At 37.6% G+C, this 22,062-nt stretch overlaps 1 protein-coding gene across 1 annotated transcript in view; it reads right to left on the reverse strand.

Moving 5' to 3' along the window:
- The window catches only part of LOC114650888 (nectin-4-like), a 61,037-nt gene that overhangs the window by 6,325 nt on the left and 32,650 nt on the right, over nt 1-22,062 (reverse strand). The window contains exons 7-9 of the mRNA XM_051926665.1: nt 12,442-12,525; nt 10,979-11,113; nt 8,599-8,682 (exon numbers count right to left, since the gene is read on the reverse strand). Coding sequence (XP_051782625.1) covers nt 8,599-8,682; nt 10,979-11,113; nt 12,442-12,525 — 303 coding nt within the window. The remainder of the gene's footprint in view (nt 1-8,598; nt 8,683-10,978; nt 11,114-12,441; nt 12,526-22,062) is intronic.

The raw sequence follows: 22,062 nt of genomic DNA on the forward strand, positions 1-22,062 counted from the left end.
TAGCAAAGAGGGTGAATACATGTGTCAATGGGATAGTTCCATTTTATATATTTAATAATATTTAATAAATTTGCAAAAAATTCCTGAAATCTTGTTTTCACTTTATAATTCTGGAATATTATGTGTTGTTTGGTAAGGGGAATAATATAAACTTAAAAAGTTTTAGCACAATGTTGCTACATAACAAAATGTGGAAAAAATGAAATGGTCTGAAGACTTTCTGAAGGCAATATATTTGTGTATACATCTGTCTGTCTTATAGCAGAGTTGGAACAGGCTATTACTTCACACTCTGCAGCACAAAGCACAAATGCCATTGGATTGTGTAGGACACCACTGTACTCATTGACACTTTAAATTCCTTTATGTAATTTCTCTAAATGAAAGGCCTACACTTCTAAGGATAATACGGCTCTATCTCATTTCATTGGTTAATTGCCATTTCTTGCCATTATCGCTGGAATACTCTCTAAGTAGTACTTCAGACGGTGTAGTAACACAGTCTGTTCTAACTCTGCTTTAAGACAGACTGTGTTTTTTTAAGTAATCACCAGAAGTTGGGAGAACTGTGCAAATTGTTTGCTTTAACTTGTAAGGCTTAATTTACTTTAATTGCTACAGAACATCTGTAGGTAGTAGCCTATCAGTTGTTCCCTGAAAAATCCCCATTTTTAATATTTTGATGTTACCTTTTTCCATTTTTTGTAAACCTAAATTTTAAATTTAAACTTCTACCTTTTCAACAATTTAAGTCATTCAATGCATTTCAACTGATAAAATTTGAAGAAAAACTGGAAAAACTGAGGTGTGTTAAACCTTTTGACTGGCAGTTTATATTTATGTCTTTCTATATTTTATCTATATATGCAGCCATACATACTCAAACACATGCACACACACTCCATAGCATGCAAAGTAAGTAATGTTTTAGAATGAACTAACTTATTATCATCTGAGATGTTTCTAAAGTGATTTCAAAATTTAGTAAAAGTAATTTTGATTATCAATTAATTACAAAATAAAAAAGCCTAATGGTGCTACACTAGTTAGTTTTTTTTCAATCTTACATGGGGATACAATGCTATCCTGGTCACTGTCTGTATCTATACTCCCCATCTGTGTGCGTTCATGTTAGGTTAACTAACAGATGTAAACTGGACCATTGTGACTGTGTGTGGGGATATAAGTGAATATTTGTCCTCTTCAGATTTTTGCTTATTCCCAGTGCAGAAATGATACTGTAGGCTTTGGCTCCCTATGATCTTGCACTGGAAAATGTGGGAACAGAAACCAAATACGATTTTTTTAATATCAAAATTTGTAGCAGTTTATCTACAGTACATATGTTTGGCTTATCAAGATTAAAAAAAAATTATGTAAAGTGTCACACACATGCGTTTGGGAGACAGTGTACAGGCTCAAATAGATGCAGTTACCCGCTGAACCAGGGTAACTAGAGAGCACTGCCCTCTAACTCTTTTTTCCTCTCTCCCGGCAGAACAACCGAAGAATACACACAATAACATCACTTCTGGTTCCCATCATCAAGACCCACCTCTTCAGGATGGCACTTCCGGTTCCAACCCTCAAGATCCTACCTCTTCATAGCATCAATTCCTGCAAATCTGACTATATCATTTTATTTTGTATCAGTTCAGTTTTAAACTCAGTCTGTAAAGATGTCACTTCCTTTTTTTGTGCAACAGTATATGAGGGATCCACCTAAACCTTTGACGGTGTTCTTGTGCTCATTTTACAGTGGCATAGTCAGGATTTGTTCTAATATCGGAGGAACAGGACCTGAATATGGTGCTGAACAATATGGCCACCAAACTCCAAAGGGTGAAGCTGCAATTGGGGGAAATGCAAACCAGGCTCGCTGAATCCAAAGCCAGGACGCAAGCCAGAGCAGCTATCAAAGAGGACCGAGATCGGGCTCCCTCACAGGTACTCCTGCCATTGCAGGAAAACGATGACATTTAAACCTATTTTCTTGTCTTTGAAATAACAGCAGTTCTCCAGCACTGGGAATACGAGGAGTGGGCTAACATATTGGCCCCATTCCTAATGGGGAAGTGCAGCGGATTTATTATGACCTTAGCACGGAGGAGGCCACCAATTACCATGTTCTAAAGGCTGAAGTCCTTAAATGCTACGGCGCACTGACGGACCAGCAGGCAAGGTTATGCCATGAGTGGCGCTTTGATCCGGCTCACTCCACCCAGCCCCAAACCTATGAGATCTGGGGAACAGCTGGGCGCTGGCTAAGGCCAGACATTAATGACACCCAGAAAATCGTGGAGCAGATAGCGTGTAACCTCTTAATAAACTCCTTGCTGGATTTTTTTGCCCAGCCTGTCCATCGGTAGCCTTTTAAAAACATGGATGAACTGGCCGGGATCACTGAACGTTATCGGGTGGCCCAAGAAGCTCAGTGATTGGAATGGTCCACTCCCAAACCCGGATGGGGCGTGTGTTACAGTTGGAGCCTGCTCATCACGAAGTAGAGCCCGCGGTCAAGCCGAAAGAAAAACAAACCCTGGTCCTATGCTGTTACAAGTGCAGAGAGCCCAGACATATGCTACCTCAATGCCCGCTTAACCTGGAACCGACAGACTGCAGCTGGGCGAGAGGAGGAAGGTATTTTGCAGTTGCTAACCCCTTGTCATGTCCTTGTACAGGAGTGGTGGTAGTTAATGGGTTTAAACTTACAGCATTAATAGACTCATACAGCAACATTTCCATTGTAGCTCTCCAGTACATGCTACCGCAACAGTGTCTTAAAGGGAAGACCAGTCTAACCTGCATACACGGGAAACTCGGTGATATAGGTCTGCAATATTCGGACAATGTAGGTGGCGGTCCTTCGAAATCCACCTTTTGCCATGATTTTAGGAAGAGACTGGTCTAACAGAAAAAGCGGTAACACGCCCCTCACTCCTGAAGAAAATTTGGGCCTGATAATGGACGAAGAATCACAGTCCCAAACTGTCTTCATGCCATGTAATCGACTAGCATTAAGGGATCACATGGGGATTCAATGTGACGGAGTGGAAGCCGAGACGGAACAGGCAAGTACATCATCTCCCAGTGACTACTCGTCTCGGCCAGAAACTCCATTGAGGTCACCACTGATCCCCTAACTTCACTAACGTTTCAGTTTAGACAAACACCAGCCTCCTTTAAACGGGAGCAGTGGAGTGACAACTCACTGAAATTTGCTACAATTGTATTAGTCTCTGTAAATGGCCAGCACAATAAACTTCCCATACCTAATGGACCTCACTTTGTCATTAACAATGATTTATTATATAGAATAGCAGAGTAGCTGGGGTCAGGTGAGGTCACTATTACTAGTACCACAAACCTTCCGGCAGCAGATCTGTGAACTAGCTCACACCCACCTCTTGGGTGCCCACTTACAGTAGGAGCCTACAAGACCTTGGAGAGAATTAAGCTCCGATTTTATTGGCCCGGAATTAATGAAGAGGTCCGTTGTTTCTGCCCAGAATATCAGTCACAAGAGATTCCTAGTAAGGGACCGTGCTCCTTTAATTGCCATTCCACTTATTGACATTCCTTTTGAACGTGTCGGGGTCGATATTGTGGGACCCCTTGAAACCTCGACCCGAGGACATAAATATATACTGTTTCTCATGGACTATGCTACTTGTTTTCCAGAAGCTGTCCCATTATGGAGAGCTAATTCTAAGAATATCGCACAGGAACTAGTAGGGGTCTTTGCGCAGGTAGACATCCCAAAAGAAATCTTAACAGATCAAAGGATGCCTTTTACCTCGGATACGTTCAGGGAAGTTTCCAAATTACTCCGAGTTAAGCATTTAAAAACTGCAGTATACCATCTTCAAACTGACGGTCTCGTGGAGCGATTCAATCAGACCTTCAAACAAATGCTATGTAAGGTGGTCAACACAGATGGAAGGAACTGGGATCACTTACTTCCTTTAGTCCTTTTTACTTATCCTCTACGGGGTTTTCCCCTTTTGAATTATTACATGGATATTAACCCTGGGGACTATTGGATTTCTTAAAAGAAGGTTGGGGAAAAAGAGGCCCTCCCAACCACTAATATAATAGAATATATTGCCCAATTAAGCGATACATTGGCAAAAATTCGACCTATACTAAAAGAAAATATGGAGAAAGCACAAGCAACACAAGCTGATGTTATAACCGGGGAATGCCCCTTCAGGAGTTCTGCACCAGTGACCGCGTCATGGTCTTAGTACCTACCTCCCACTCCAAATTACTGTCCCATTGGCAAGGACCTTACGAAGTTAAGGAGCGAAAAGGCTTGGTAGAATATTTGGTTAAACAACCAAATTGACATCTAGCTGACCTAATTTATAATGTCAATTTTCTGAAACGTTGGAAGGACAGGGAAGTTGACCCTATCCCCATTCAGCCCCAGTCTTATTACACTCATAAATTGTCACTTAACTTCAGTCCCAATTTGACTCCCGCTCAGAAACAGGAGCGGGAAACAGTAAACCTTTAATTTCCGGAGGTAGTCAGTGAACGCACAAGATATCATCACCGAACTCTGAGCGATAGTCAAGGAACGCCCCTATCACCTTCCAGAAGCGAAAAAGGCAGTAGTGGATCTTAAGATCAAAACAATGTTGAAACTACTTGTGATTGAGAAAAGCCATAGTCCCTGGTCCAGCCTGATATTCTTGGTCGGATGGGAGTTAGAGGTTCTGCAATGACTTCCGTCAGCTTAATCAAGTATCCCAATTCAACGGTTATTCTATGCCACGCGTGGACTACTTCATCGAGAGGTTAGGGGTTGCAAAAATATCTGACCATACGTGCAATGAACAAAAGGTACTGGCAAATTCCTTTAACAGAATCCGCAAAGGTCAAAACCAGGTTTAGTACCCCTAGTGCACACTAGTAATATCATGTACTTCCATTTGGATTGCACAGGGCATGAGCCACCTTCCAGCATCTGGTGGATAAAGACTTATGGCACCACAATTCCTATAGCATCGCCTACCTTGATGACATTGTCATTTATTCCCGCACATGGAAGCAACACAGAGCAGGTTCAAGCTGTACTTTGAGCACTTGGTGAAACAGGCCTTCGTATCAATCTCAAGAAATGTTTCTTCGTATTTAACGAGGCCAAATATTTAGGTTTAGGTTGCAGGGGTACAATGGGCCACAGTGTTCCAAAGCTGAAGCCATCCTGAGTTGGCCCCGTTCGAGAACCATGGGGCAGATCCAAGTCTCTCTCGGTTTAGCGGGGTACTACCACTGATTTGTTCCTTGTTTTTCTGAGAGAGTGGTGCCCTTGATAAATCTTTTTTTTTTATATATAAATTTTATTGTAATCATTCATACAAATCGATCAATTTTTACAAAAAATAGGATTGAAAAACAAGTCGACCCCCACCCCTGAGAGAGAGCGCATGGCCAACGGGGTAAAATTTAAGGCTTGTAAACATACCTAAATTGATGAGTTTAATAGGCCAGTAGAGATGAATGGAGAAAAAAAATGCAGAGATAATTGCTTCCTCGGTGCTTTAAGAGCTTATTCTAAAATATTATTGATTATATCCTGCCAGGTTTTAAAAAAAATTCTATACAGATCCTCTAACTGAATATTTGATTTTTTTCCAATTTCAAATAGTATAAAACATCGGTTACCCACTGACTTAAAAGAGGAGAGTTAGGATTCTTCCAGTTTAGCAAAATAAGTCTGCGTGCCAAAAGTGTAGTGAATGCAATCACAGTTTGTTTGTCCTTCTCCACTTTAAATCCATCTGGAAGACAACCAAACACAGCTGTTAATGGGTTAGGAGGGATTGTGACACCAAGGCTGTCTGAAAGGCACTTAAAAATTTTGGTCCTAAAATGATGTTAATTTGGCGCAGGCCCAAAACATGTGACCCAGTGAGGCTGGGACTTGATTGCAGCTTTCGCAGGTTGGATCTTGCCCTGGAAATATTTTGGACAGTTTTAGGCGAGACAGATGTGCTCGATATACAGTATAATTTTGAGTTGAATATTGTATGCTTTGCGCAAATGGAGCTCGAGTGAAGTCTCTTCATTGCTACTTTCCACTCCCTTTCTGATATATTGATTAAGAGATCTTTTACCCATTGTCCTCTTGGATCTTTGAAAGGGAGGGACTGTTATTATTAATTAATTAATTGTAATTATTAAAAATAATTTTATATATTGCAGAGATGGTGTCTAAGTCCTTGAAATTGAGCAACATTTTTTCCAGCATGGACGAGGGTGCAAGATGAGGAAAATCGGGCAGGTTCTGTTTAACAAAGTTCCTAATTTGAAGATAGTGAAAGAAATGTGTAGCTGGAAAGTTACATTTGGAATGTAATTGTTCGTAGGATGCAAAGAGGTTGTTTATATAAAGATCTCTGAGCATTTTAATCCCAAATTTTTTCTAGACATTAAAAACTGCATATGTTTGCGAGGGTTGAAGTGGTTCCCTTGCTGAGGTGCCACAGATAAAAGCTTCTCCATCTTAAAATGCTTTCCACATTGGTTCCATATTCTGAGTGAGTGAAGCACAATTGGGTTATTAGTATATTGCCGATACCTTGCATTTATTGGGGCACAAAGCATGGAATATAAAGAAGTACTGCAGGATATAACTTCTATTGCGGACCAGGCCTGTGTATGTTCATCTATTTGTGTCCAGGGTTTTATAGCTTGTATGTCTGCTGCCCAGTAATAAAACTGAAAGTTAGGTAGAGCCATGCCACCTTCTGCCTTAGGTCTTTGTATGGTCGCTCTTTGGATACGTGGATGTTTTGAGTTCCAAATAAATGAGGTTATTGTTGAATCTAATTGCTTAAAAAAATGATTTATTGATGTATATTGGAATGTTTTGAAATAAAAAAGCAGCTTAGGAAGAATATTCATCCTAAAAATGTTAATTCTTCCAGCTAGAGTGAGATGAAGGGTTGAGCATCTATGCAAGTCTTGCTTTATTTTTTTCCATACAGACGGTGAAATTTTGTTGATAAAGAGCTTGGTGTTTACTTGTGATGTTTACCCCTAGGTATTTAAACTGATCTGCAATGATAAAAATCTAATATTATATGCTTGAGAATTCACTGGAAAGAGTACACTTTTATTCAGATTAATTCTGAGACCAGAGATCTTTTGAAATTCTGTAAGTGCTGTTAAGACTGCAGGCACAGAATTTTGTGGGTCTGATATATACAGTACCATATCATCTGCATATAGAGAAATTTTCTGTTCCAGTCCTTCCCTGATAATCCCATTTATCTGATCAGCATTTCGACAGTGAACTGCCAGTGGATCAATGGCGATTGCAAATAGCAGTGGTGACAAGGGACATCCTTGTCTGGTACCACGTTCTAGTTTAAAGCAGTCTGAACAAATGTTGTTAATACAAACTGAAGCTTCTGGATTGGTATACAGTAGTTTGATCCATGCACAAATGTTCGGGCCAAACCCAAATATCTCTAATGTAGTGAAAAGGTATTTCCATTCAATCATGTCAAATGCTTTTTCTGCATCCAATGATAATATTATTTCTGGGGTGTTTGACTTTGAATGGTAAGTATATTTCATTAAACAGGCTTTGAAGATTGGAGGATAAGTGTCGACCCTTGATAAATCCAGTTTAATCTTGTGATATTATTGAAGGCAGCACTTTCTCCATCCTTCGAGCTATGATTTTTGACAGTATCTTAACATCATTATTCAGAAGTGAAATTGGTCTGTATGATGCACATTGTAATAAGTCCTTATTTTGTTTAGAAAAAGACCGTGATTAATGCTTGGCGAAAAGTTTGAGGTAGAATTTGATTGTCTCTAGCTTCTGTAAATGTTGCCCTTGACAAATCTAACAAAGAATAGGTTCCCAATGTACTGTTATGAGATGAAAAGGCTGACTTTGCACTTTGTGACCTAAAGCAGGATCAAACCTTGGAACCTGTATTAATTTTTCCTTGCCTTTCAGTCTCCACACCGATGCTTCGGACACTGAGCTTATTGCCGTGCTGAGCCAAAACATCAATAGTGTCAAGCACCCCGTGATGTTCCTGAGCCAGAGAAACTGTTAGATCGGGAAACCAGGTATGTGGCAGTGGAATGGGAGGCCTTGGCGATTAAATGGGCCATTACACAGCTGCGATACAACCTCTTAGCCCGTGAGTTTACCCTTGTTACTGACCATGCTGCTTTACATTGGATTGCGATACATAAGGAGTCAAACCCACGTGTCACACGGTGTTTTTTGGATCTTCATCCTTACAGGTGTTTGGTTGTTTATCGTTCCCATCCTCAAGATCCCACCTCTTCATCACATCACTTCCGTCTCCAACCCTCAAGATCCCACCTCTTCATGAACATGCAAATCCCACTATATATATACCACTCTCATTTTCTTTTGTATCAATTCCGTTTTGAACACAGTCTATAAAGACATCACTTCCTTTTTTTTGTGCAACAGTATATGGGGGATGCCCCCAAATCTTTGATTGTGTTCTTGTGCTTATTTTACAAGAGAAAATACATTAGAAGTGCTATTTAAGTTAGTAATTGTCTTTTCATTTAATGTAAATAAAAACTTACTTGTCACTTTTAGGAGATAACACATTTCTTCTTCGTGGTGTGTTCACTGTGCCACCTGATTGGTTGATATTAAAATTTTCACAGCTGTTAAAAAAAAAAAAAAAAAAATTACTTGTCTCTCACACTTTACAGTCACTATCTGAATAATGTTTAAAAAAAAGAGTTGAAATTCAGCTGGTGACAAAATCTCTGAGAATCTGTCACTAATATGACTTCATAAGCATTAAAGCCAATACTGAAAAACTCAGCATGTTGTGTGTTCAATTTTGCTGAATTATAAAAGGTTTGTAAAACTTAAAAAAAAAAAAAAAAAATTAAAAATATTTTAGGAGTTTAGCTGCTAATTCCATGTGTTTAGTTTTTTCAGAGTGGAAATATTTTTTTTCTTTTAGCAAGTGAATGCTGAAATAACTGTTGTAAAACAAAAAAGATTATAAATTATCTTATTACTTATTTGTATAATAGGATAGTAACCCATGCTGAACTAATTATAGTAATCAATACTTTTGGAAAGTGTTGCAAAAAAAAAAAAAAAATGACATTGGTATGAAGATGAAGTAGGGATCACTGATGTCTCACATAGCTTTGACAATCCTTACTATATTCACATTTACATGAAGACTGTATCTTTTATCTTTTTCCAAATACTTTTTGTGGCCAAGTGGGGTCTGGCTCATTCATAACTTAAGCAAGGTACTTCTAGGAAACACAGTGGATTTTTACAATCTGTTAATGGGAAAATGCAGCCATGAAAATGAATAGTTTTTTGATATTCAATACAGGATGATAGAAAAAGAGTTTTTTTTTTAGTGTTCGATGGTTGTTCCTGTAGTCGTAATGCATGCCTAATGTCAACACAATTTTCCTCAATTGCCTAGACACTGGTACAGCATATTGCCACCTAATTTTTGGTGATGTGGCAAAATGTGAAGTGTGAATGTGAGACACACAAGGAAGAGTAAAGACGTATGAGGCATGTTAACAGAGTTTCCTTCAAAGATAGCAAATATAAAACCGGATAAAAGGCAAAAAAGGTGCCGTGAAAATAATGACAGAGTCTGAGAAAGTGGCTTTACAGGAACACTCTTGAGAGGGGTAGCGCCGATTAAAAGACTTTCACATGCACAAATACAGAGGAAAGGAACTGAATGTACACAAAGGGAAAGGGAGAGCAAATATTTTTTTTTAATTACTCTATTAACGTTTTTCAAAAAGTACCATGGATAATATATTACAGTATGTTGAAAGAGGCATAAGACTGAAGAAAAAAAAAAAAGGAAATTTACATGAAGGTGGCGACAGATGGGATCAATCCCATGATCTCATGGCCAAATATTTATAGTATTTTGATCACTAGGCTCTCGTCAGCCCCTATAAACTATTCACAATATATTGTACCTTTACAAAAATATATGAATAAAGAATTAGACACACCTGTCAGGGAGGGACAATTTAGAATAGCCAATGCACCTAACCTGAATGTGTTTGTAGCATTACTGTAAATTTCCTACTGATAATTATACATAGTAAATTAAGCAGGTTTTATCACTACTGTAAGTATTATAGATAGAGGTATGGTACATTTGACAAGTATTACAGTATGTTTAGTAAATCTGTGTTTTTGCAAAACTGCAAGAAGACTGTAAAATGGTGGTAGGTAGCTTCTCTTTATTCTTGAGCAGACACTGCAAAAGTAAACATGGTACTGCCCAGCAATGCCCTCTGTCCGAGTCAAATTAGGGAGACAGTTCTTAGGAATCAAGACATATTTGCAAACATTCAAAGTGTAATCATGTCCACAACAGACAGGAAAACAGTATAGAATGAAGCAACTTTATAAAATACCCTTTGAAAGAAATACTGAGTTGATTAATGCATTGAAGGCATCAGCATGTGCAGATAAGCAGTTGTGTGATTAGTGAAAAAGCACATTCCTTTACACTGTTTACTGTACATGTAGTACTGTAATGGAATAATGTAATTAGCTTCATATGACAATGAAGTGCTGTTTTCAGTTTCAGAGAGTGCCCAAGCTGGATTCCATTCACGTACAGAATGAATGTGTATTTATTGATGAAGCAGAATTTAAGCCTGCCAAAAGAAGATAGTGTGGCAGAAACATTATTGGACAGCATGTCACAGTTGATGTTCTTGGTCAGCATGATGGTAAATTAAACACATGTGCTATTATAAGCATGCATAAGGTGCTTCATTACCATGTAATGCTTGGACCCTACAACACTACCTCTCTTTTCAGTTTCCTGCACAACTTGCATGACATTCTCATTCCTTTTTTATCAAGGGATAAACTACCAGTTATGTGGGATAACAATCTTTTACTGGGCTATAGTCATTCAAGTTGGTTTCCAGGAAAACCTACCTTGTCGGTTTTACACCTTCAACCATATTCTCCTTTTCTAAGCACCATTGAAAAACCGTTTTCTCCACAGCGTTGGAAGGTGAATGAACTGAACCCACATCAGCTGGTGGCCCTTCTTTAAGCAATGGAAGATGCCTGTGAACAAATAAAGGCTAAGAACTACTAGGGATGGATAAGGCATTCAAGCAGATTCTTCCAACATTATTTAGCAAAAGAAAATATAATTTTGTTTAGATGTAATTCTGTGGCCAAAAAGAAACATACAGGCTGATATTTTTTTTTAGCTTACAATATGTTTCTGTTTAATATAAACTGTCAATACTCTTTCCTTTATTTGTTATGCATGTCTGCATTTTTGTAGTTGCTTCCTCAACTGTTTAGATGTTCAACTTCGCTTTATACTGTATTATATACCTATTTATGTATTTAATTGTGAAAAGTCAAATTTTCCCCCTGGACACAAAGTTCTATTTTTTCTATCTATCTAGGTACCTGTATTGTATTCATGTATTTCATCTGCTTCATATACTGTAAGGTCATTCATTACATTTCAATTGATTACATTTGAAGAAAAACTGAGGTGTTGTATTTTGACCAGTAGTGTATATCTATGTCTTTCTATATTATCTCTTTATATACACTCAAACACACACACACACACACAATATATATATATATATATATATATATATATATATACATATATACACACACACACACACGTGCGTGCGCGCGCACTTCATGGCATGCAATGTAAGTAAGTAATGTTTTAGACTCAACTAACTTATGATCTCATCTGTGATGTTTATAAAGCGATTTCCAGATTTTTTCAAAATATCAATGGAACTGTCAAGCTATGCTTCAAAGATGTTGGTACATATTTAAAAAAAAAATAAAAAAAAATCATTCATTAAACCTTCACTACATTATTCATTATAATACACGTACAAAAATTTTAAGAAATACAATCAACTTTTTATTTTACATTTGATTGATATTTTACAATCAATTTTTATTATCAAACAATTACCAAAAAACTAACGGTGTTGCACTGGTTTGTTTTTTTTTTTCCAGTCTTATAGGTCCAGGACACTGGGAATCTATTCCCACCTTGGTCACTGTCTGCATGAAGTTTTTCTAAATTCCTCATCAGTGTGTGTTCATGTTAAGGTAACTGGCAGATATAAACTGGCCCACTGTGACCAAATGTAGGCATATACGTGAATGTGTGTCCCATTCCGGTTTTTGCCTTATTCCCTATGCAGATATGATACTCTTGGCTTTGACTCCCTGTGATCTTGCATTAGGATACGTGGGACGAGAAACTGAATGATTTTTTTCTAATATCAAAATTTGTAGCAGTTTATCTACAGTAAATAATGTTTGGTTTATCAATATTAAACAATTTATGTAGAGGAAAAAACAGTGCTATATAATTGTCTTTTATGTAAATAAAAACTTACTTGTCACTTTTAGAAGATAACACTTTTCTTCTTCGAGGTGTGTTCATTGTACCGCCTGATTGATTTATATTAACATTTTCACAGCTGTAAAAAAAAAATAAATAAATAAATAAAATTTTCTTTGGTTATTATGCTTTAAAGTCACTGTCCTAATAATGTTTAAAACAAATAGTTGAAATTCAGTCACCAAAAGAATGAATGACTTTTCTCATCCTAAAACGTCACCTAAATTCAATTGTGTCAGATTCCCTGAGAATCTATAACTAATAGTATGACTTCATAAGCATTAAAGCCTATACCAGGGGTCGGCAACCCGCGGCTCTGGAGCCACATGCGGCTCTTCAGCCTCCTTGTAGTGGCTCCCTTTGGCCTTGACAAAAAAATAAAAACCATGAAAATGAATGATGGCAATTTCTTAATTTAACTTGTATTTATATATATATATATATATATATATATATATATATATATATGTTTATTTACTACTACTACTACTGTTATACATTTTAACATCTAATTTAGAGAGTTTAATTCTGCGTGGACAGAAGCATTTGCCTTCACCGCCAACGACGCTGGCTTACCGGTGTGCTTAATATATGGCGATAAATTATCGAACAACAAAAAATGTAACGTTGAAAGACATTTTCAAAACAAGCTCTCAGCATTCACTGAAAATAAGCGAAAAGATAAGCGAAAGAGAGCAATTTCGGAACTGCAACGGAAAGCTGAACAGAGCAAACATACTTTCAAAAAGTGGATCACTTCTACACAGTCAACTACAGCCGCTAGTTTTGTGGCAGCTCAAGAGATCGTAAGGAGGGGTAAGCCGTTCACAGACGGAGAATACATGAAAGAATCGTTCATAAAAATATCAGAGCATCTATTCTCTGACTTTAAATGTTTTGGTGTTTGAGCGCATGATGACAGTGTTTGCCAGAGATGTACGGAAAGGTACACTCTCTCACTTCCCCTCCCTGAGAGAGTTCAAAGCAGTGAACATTCACATAAATTGTGATTATTTCCACCGTACAATTATTGCAATGCAAGCTGCATTTAGAGAAAGATTCAGTGAGTTCAGAAAGAAAAAAAACACTCTCTCCTTCCCTGGACATCGACCCATCCCTGCTGAACACATCCGCATTCACAGGAGTAAGTAAGCCCGATCTAGAAATTTAACTGGACGACATAGCAGATAAAGATTAATGGGTGTCCAAGTTCAAATGCCTGACAGCGGATCTTGAAGAAGTCACCCGTCAGAAGGCTACTCTCGCTAAAGAGCACAAATGGAGTGATATTTAAAACCTCCCCAAACCCGACAAATTTGTTTTCGACACATGGAGTGCCATTCCCGAAACGTATATGAACATGAAAAAATATGCATTTGGAGTCCTGTCCATCTTTGGCTCAACATACTTAAGTGAGCAAGTTTTCTCAAGCATGAACTTCATAAAGTCCAAATATATGAGAGCCTGCAGTCCTGTGTGAAGGTCAAAGTCACATTGTACAGCCCTGACATAGAGATGATCAGCAGCGAACTTCAGAAACAGAAATCACTTTAAACAGGTGACAACAATAGCATTTAATAAGCTATTATTTTTCAGAAAAACAAAACACATTCATTTCGGACCCGGAGCTGATGTAGGTTTTTTTGTATGTTCAGGTGCTTCAGTTGATTCAGCACACTGAAATGGAATTTTATGTTTACTTTTTTAAAGCTGCTAAGCTACAGCTAAATGTTTTATTTATATTAAAGTGGGCTAGTTTTTATTTTAATTTTACACAGGTATAGGAAGGACCCAAATAGGCCTGCATAGTTCAGTTTAATTTATTTCAAAGTAGCCCTACACATGCACACTGCACTTCTGTTTGTTGTATTCCGTGGTTGTAACGTGTAAAATCTTAAAAAAGATTAAAACTTTTAAAAGTTTATCAGCTGTGTTATGTTTTGCGGCTCCAGACTATTTTTCTTTGGAGGAAGAGGGGGCAAAATGGCTCTTTTCATAGTGAAGGTTGCAGACCCCTGGCCTATACTGAAAAACTCAGTATGTTGTGAGTTTAATTAATTATATAAAATTCACAAGAATATATATTTAATTATAAATTATCTTATTATTTACTTGTATGATAGAATAGTAATCAATATTTTGTTTTAAGTGTTGCAAAAAAATAAAAATGACATGGTTTACTGTTTCTTTTACATGTAAACTATAAATATGCTTCCTTTATTATTTGTTGCGTACATCTGCATTACTGTAGTTGCTTCTTCAAATGTTTATTTAGATGTTTAACATTGCTTTATACTGTATTATCTACATATTTATGTATTTAAAGAGTTTCTATGAAAATTCAAATTTCACATATGTAAATGAATATACAGTATTTATATATTTCATTTATTAGTGCAGTGAGAGAAATGTGGGTTGTTGTGGATACTCAAATAATGAGTGTGAAAGCAATTTAGTTGCATATATACCAAGGCAGGATTTTCAGCTTTTCAACTTTGCAGAAGAATTTGCTCACAATATACAGTATAAAGATTTTTTTTTAAAAATGCGTGTACAGTTTTGACAAAGGGAGAGCATTTCCTAAGCAGAAACACTGTTTCTTGAAATGGGTATGAGCAATTGAGAAAAACTAAGTTCTGTCAATTATTATTGCTGTACACTGCTTTCTGTTCAACTGGGTGCAAAGACAACTCCCAAATTCCAGCACTAGTTTTTATTCTTGTTTGCTACCAAATCACCACCCAAGTCTACTCTGGTAGTTTCAGAGATGATCAAATAGAAAAAGTCAAAGCAAAGTTGTAGAATTCAAACTAGGAAAATGCAGCAGTACAATAAGAAGAATTTTCTGAACTCTCAATCAGTGAACCAAGTTGAACTAGGGCGCAAGAATGTTCATTTTGTATTTATGAACTATTCAAAATTATTTTTCAGACATGACGTTGTATGCATAAATTCACGATATCACACAGGTTTGCTGTATGATACTGTTATCATTAACAAGTTAAAACTAAAAAAAAAAAAAGCAAAATTGCATTAACAGAAAAAGCTTATGATCTGGTTAATATTGAAAACAACATATCTAACAGTCATGTCAAACTAGGCTTTTTATGATTTGCAAATAATTCCATTAGGCCCATTGGTGGCCTCCCTAGCTATTGTCCTTGTCAGCTAAAGGAATTTGATGAAGTGACCTGAGACAGACATGTCAACACACAGCATAGTAAAGGAAGGAGCACAATAATTTAAGTAAAAAGAGTGGGTTGGAAAATGGATGGATGGATGAATGACATAGTCTTCTTCTTAAGAGCTGATAATAATGTTTGTTCTTATGTGCACATTACTGTATTTCTTCTGGAGGTATAAATTGTTCCCTAAAATTTAAATCATATGCTGTTACCAGAATCTGGTTTCTTGGGCAGTTTTTACTTAATGTGAGACCTATTTGAACTAGATATATTTCTATATTATATTGATATCTGTATACAGACATACATGCACACACATGCATCCACTCCATGGCATGCAACTGAAGCAATTATCTCTCTATCTATTGATCGATCTTATTATATACTCTCACACACACACACACACACACACACACACACACACACACACACAATCTTTCATAGCACGCAATGTAAGCAAGCAATGTTTTAGACTGAATGAACTTATCTTATTTGAAAAGTGTTATTTCCAGATTTTTTCAAAATACCTATGGAACTGACAAGCTGTGCTTCAGAGATGTTGTTCTAATTCATTAAAATCTTCATCACAACATTCAATGTAATACATGCAACAAAAAGTTTCAGAAACACAATCTACTCCTATTCCACATTTCAATAATGCTTATCACAATTTAATTAAAATAAAAATTCATTATCAATTAATTGCAAAAAAAATTAAGCTAGAATGGTGTTGCACTGGAGGGCAGTATCTCTTCTGGAGAGTTCCAATTTGGATTCCCAGAGTTGTGGTTCTGTAGGGCTGCTCTGTTGGGTTCTGTGGGTGCCACCAGGGGGAGCTACTGTGAGGAGAGTCCCCTCTCTTGGGGTTTTTCACTCTGACCCGGAAGTGCTTCCTGGTGGCACTGGTTGAGCAACAGAAATATTATCAGGTTAAGTTTAAATGAGAATGCTTGGGTATGGAGATGAGACAAAGCTCGCTGGGGAGAGCTGGAAGAGAAAGAAAAGATAAGAAAATAAGGAAGAGGAAGAAAAAGTACATTGTATCAGGAATGAAGTGCATGACAGAGGTATTTTCTGTTTAACAAAAGGAGTGATTGGAACCCTTGACTGTTACCTGTGCAGTTGTGTTAAGGGTTATAGCTCGGTTACACCCCTTATATATATGATATATCAGTCAGTCATTCTCAAACCCGCTATATCCTAACACAAGTTCCCGGGGATCCGCTGGAGCCAATCCCAGCCAATACAGTGCTTGTCCAGTTTGTGGATCTACACCATTGTACCTATCACCACCAAATTTTTCAAAGATTTCCCATTTAGAGCATTAGCACAATTGTGACAAGAACAAGCCATTCAGCTAAACTGTTAAGAAACTCAAGAGTTCCTACACATAAAGTGACGAAAAAAGTCTAAGAATGCCCACTAGAGGGGGAAGTAGTCAAAACTTGGCAAGTAATTAAGGCAAAAACACAAGATCTTTATAAATAAAAAGATTTTCACAAAAAATGCCATGAACAAAATGAAACTGCATGGAGCACAAAAAGGCAAGACAGAGTTGTCTGAAAACACAAGGTAACCAACGAGAACAAGTCCCAAAACAGAATCTAGAAAGCAATGTCAAAAACAAAGTATGAAGTCAAAAATCCATAAAATCACCAAAGCGCAGAAAATTTGACAAATAACACTCATCAACTCCCATGCGCATTCGAATGAACAACATGGGCCTGTGAGATGTCCCTGCCTTTATAAGGCAGAACATAACACTGGCATAGGGAATGTAAAGCAAACAAATAGAAAATGTAACAGTACAGTGATCCCGCGCTATATCGCGCTTCGCCTTTCGCGGCTTCACTCTATCGCGGATTTTATATGTAAGCATATTTAAATATATATCGCGGATTTTTTGCTGGTTCGCGGATTTCTGAGAACAATGGGTCTTTTAATTTCTGGTACATGCTTCCTCAGTTGGTTTGCCCAGTTGATTTCATACAAGGGACGCTATTGGCAGATGGCTGAGAAGCTACCCAACTTACTTTTCTCTCTCTCTCTTGCGCTGACTTTCTCTGATCCTGACGTTGGGGGTGTGAGCAGGGGGGCTGTTCGCACACCTACACGATACGGACGCTCTCGTCTAAAAATGCTGAAAGATTATCTTCACGTTGCTATCTTCTGTGCAGCTGCTTCCTGAAGCGACATGCTGCACGGTGCTTCGCATACTTAAAAGCTCGAAGGGCACGTATTGATTTTTGACTGTTTGTTTTTCTCTGGCTCTCTCTCTCTCTCTCCCTGCTCCTGATGGAGGGGGTGTGAGCTGCCGCCTTCAACAGCTTTGTACCGGCGGTGCTTCGCATACTTAAAAGCCAAACAGCCCTATTGATTTGTTTGCTTTCCTCTGTCTTTCTGACAGTCTGTGCTCCTGACGCGCACTCCTTTGAAGAGGAAGATATGTTTGCATTCTTTTAATTGTGAGACAGAACTGTCATCTCTGTCTTGTCATGGAGCACAGTTTAAACTTTTGAAAAAGAGACAAATGTTTGTTTGCAGTGTTTGAATAACATTCCTGTCTCTCTACAACCTCCTGTGTTTCTGCGCAAATCTGTGACCAAAGCATGACAATATAAAAATAACCATATAAACATATGGTTTGTACTTCGCAGATTTTCTTATTTTGCGGGTGGCTCTGGAACGCAACCCCCGCAATGGAGGAGGGATCACTGTATAACAAATAAAAGACTCACAAATTAACAAAAACACATAAGAGAAGCTAGGGAAGAAACCTTGGCTGAAATATAACACAAACAAGCTCATCAGTCATGTTCATATACTGTAGATTGTCCAAAATATTGAGATTTGAGGGTTCCTAAAGTCCTACTCTCCACCAAAATACTTGGTATTTTACTTAATGTCTCTATGGTTCTTTGTATTGAAGAAAAATGTAACATTTGTGTGAATTCTGCCCTTAATAACTTAACTGCCATGTCCCAATGTACAGCAGAGCACCATAGGCTATGTTTAATTAATTAAATTTAGTTGGTGCCCCCATTCTGGGCAGTGCTTGGTACCCCTGCTAATTTTTTTTTTTTTTTTTATAAACCCTATGCTGAAATCCATCCCAAGCCAATAAAATCCCATCATAATTTGATCACAAATGAAATTGTAGTCCTGGTATCATTACAGGCTAAGGTGTCACTCTCATTTACACAAAATAACCTTATATTCTCACCATCAATAAACATCACAATTTCTAACACAAGGAATTTTCCTGGTATTGGGACCTTTAGAAATCCTTAAACCAAAGATTTGTTTGAGATAACTACTAATAAATGAGCAATCTCTTGTGGCAACCTACACTACATTGGTGACAGAAGGAATTCTAACTTACAAATTATTACAAAGTAGGAAAAGGAAGCTATATTTTAATTAAAATTGGGGGAAAAAAATCAAATTAACTTCAGAACCATCTGTCCAAAACGTAAGCAGTGGAAAATGAATGAATGAATTAGTGAATACTTTGCAGTATGATCTGCAGTTGCATTTGAAACTAGTTTTTCAAATGCTTCTCTGGTGGCCTAAAAGTATTTTGCATCTAGTTCTGTTCCATTCATTCTCAATCCTGAAGTTCCTAAAGAGTCTCATCAGTGTCTGCCAACACACCTTGTGTTCTGTTACATTTTAAAACTGTTCATTGTATTAAGATTTGTAGTTTAGCTCCATCTAGTGGGTACAGTTGGTATTTTCCCTCCCTTCCCTTGTTTCCTGTCATGTGAGTTAATCAGGAAGTTAATTTAAGAATTAGGAAGGCTGCTGTCATGTGCATGGAAACGCACTAGTCACAATCCTCTATCATCTGTACTTATCTTCATGCTTGTGATAGCATCGTCTGTATGTATTATTTTATTTTACTGTTATCCTTCCCTATATATATATATATATATATACAGTGGGTACGGAAAGTATTCAGACCCCCTTCAATTTTTCACTCTTTGTCATAATGCAGCCAATTGCTAAAATCATTTAAATTAATTTTTTCCCTCATTAATGTACACACAGCACCCCGTATTGACAGACAAAAAAAGGAATTTTTGAAATTGTTGCAGATTTATTAAAAAAGAAAAACTGAAATATCACATGTAAGTATTCAGACACTTTGCTCAGTATTTAGTAGAAGCACCCTTTTCAGCTAATACAGCCATGAGTCTTCTTGGGAAAGATGCAACAAGTTTTTCACACCTGGATTTGGGGATCCTCTGCCATTCCTCCTTGCAGATCCTCTCCAGTTCTGTCAGGTTGGATGGTAAACGTTGGTGGACAGCCATTTTTAGGTCTTTCCAGAGATGCTCAATTAGGTTTAAGTCAGGGCTCTGGCTGGGCCATTCAAGAACAGTCACAGAGTTGTTGTGAAGCCACTCCTTCGTTATTTTAGCTGTGTGCTTAGGGTCATTGTCTTGTTGGAAGGTAAACCTTCGGCCCAGTCTGAGGTCCTTAGCACTCTGGAGAAGGTTTTTGTCCAGGATATCCCTGTACTTGGCCGCATTCATCTTTCCCTCGATTGCAACCAGTCGTCCTGTCCCTGCAGCTGAAAAACACCCCCACAGCATGATGCTGCCATCGCCATGCTTCACTGTGGGGACTGTATTGGACAAGTGATGAGCAGTGCCTGGTTGTCTTCACACATACCACGTAGAATTAAGGCCAGCTCCCGCATGAAGTTTGCTAAAAGACACCTGAAGGACTCTGAGATGGTGACAAATAAGATTCTCTGGTCTGATGAGACCAAGATAGAACTTTTTGGCCTTAATTCTAAGCGGTATGTGTGAAGACAACCAGGCACTGCTCATCACTTGTCCAATACAGTCCCCACAGTAAACCCAATTGAGCATCTCTGGAGAGACCTAAAAATGGCTGTCCACCAACGTTTACCATCCAACCTGACAGAACTGGAGAGGATCTGCAAGGAGGAATGGCAGAGGATCCCCAAATCCAGGTGTGAAAAACTTGTTGCATCTTTCCCAAGAAGACTCATGGCTGTATTAGTTCAAAAGGGTGCTTCTACTAAATACTGAGCAAAGGGTCTGAATACTTAGGACCATGTGATATTTCAGTTTTTCTTTTTTAATTAATCTGCAACAATTTCAAAAATTCTTTTTTTTGTCTGTCAATATGGGGTGCTGTGTGTACATTAATGAGGGAAAAAATAAATTTAAATGATTTTAGCAAATGGCTGCAATATGACAGAGTGAAAAATTGAAGGGGGTCTGAATACTTTCCGTACCCACTGTGTATATATATATATATATATATATTTATATATATATATATATATATATATATATATATATTTGCAAATGGAAGTAACTCTTTTAGTAGTTTATTAATAATATGTATATAATGGCACAGTAATATACATTTAGAGGATATGTTTGTTGTTAATATAAAGCCACTTTTTAGTTTTAGTTTCACCCTTTTAATTTCAATAAACCTGTGGATAAAGAAACGACCATCTATACAGTTTTGGAAAAGGAAAGGCGTTTATTTGCCTGTCAAAACACGTAGTCTGTGTGGAGGGCAGGACACCTTGACTTACAGTTAAACAAGCATCCACATAAGATGGAGACTGACACATAATACCTGAACAATTGGGTATAACTAAAAATCATGCCACCTTTGGTAAAATATTGCTGCATCTTATAAGAAACAAAAAGTTGACACACTGTGTGTCCTGATTGGATACTGGGACAATCCCACTTTTCTGGGTAAGTCCACAGGTATTGACTGGAATTTCATACTGAATTCCGCATTAAAAATGGTACCCTGCTACTGTCCACTGCACATCTATATTTGACCTGTTTGCGTTTCACTTGATCTTTTACTTCACGTACTATTCTCACCTTGTCGGCGTCTTAAGGACTAACCGGTATTCCTCCTAATCTAGACTGTTTGGCACAAGCACACTATACCTCACCCTGTCACTCAACTCTTCCTAAAGAGTTGCTCTGTGCCTTTACAAAAAGTGCTTTCCCCAAACTCCACCTCAACCTTGCTTTCCATCCCTCACAGCTGACCATGGAGCAGCAAGACACATCACAATACATTTGTATTGTTCAGTGCTACAAATAAGCAACAAACAACATTTTTCTAAGTGCTTCATGTTTTGATGACACACCAGCAAGTTAAAAAAAGTAAAAATATTATTAATGCAGTGAATCAAGGTGTCAGCATTTGTGGCTTAGCAGGATTTAAGTTCTTCACTGTGGCTGAGTTTATGGCTTCCTCTCCAGATTAACTTGCACACGAAGCTGTTGTGAGATGTTCTCTGTAAAAATGTATTTCACTCAGAATAAAGTTTAACAAGCAAAAGTAGCAGTATTGGTTTCTGCATTACTGTGAAGATAATTCTACATTATGTTTCTTGATCATAATGATTGTTTATT

The sequence above is a fragment of the Erpetoichthys calabaricus genome, chromosome 4, assembly GCF_900747795.2.
Source record: "Erpetoichthys calabaricus chromosome 4, fErpCal1.3, whole genome shotgun sequence".
In the NCBI taxonomy this organism is placed as follows: domain Eukaryota; kingdom Metazoa; phylum Chordata; class Cladistia; order Polypteriformes; family Polypteridae; genus Erpetoichthys; species Erpetoichthys calabaricus.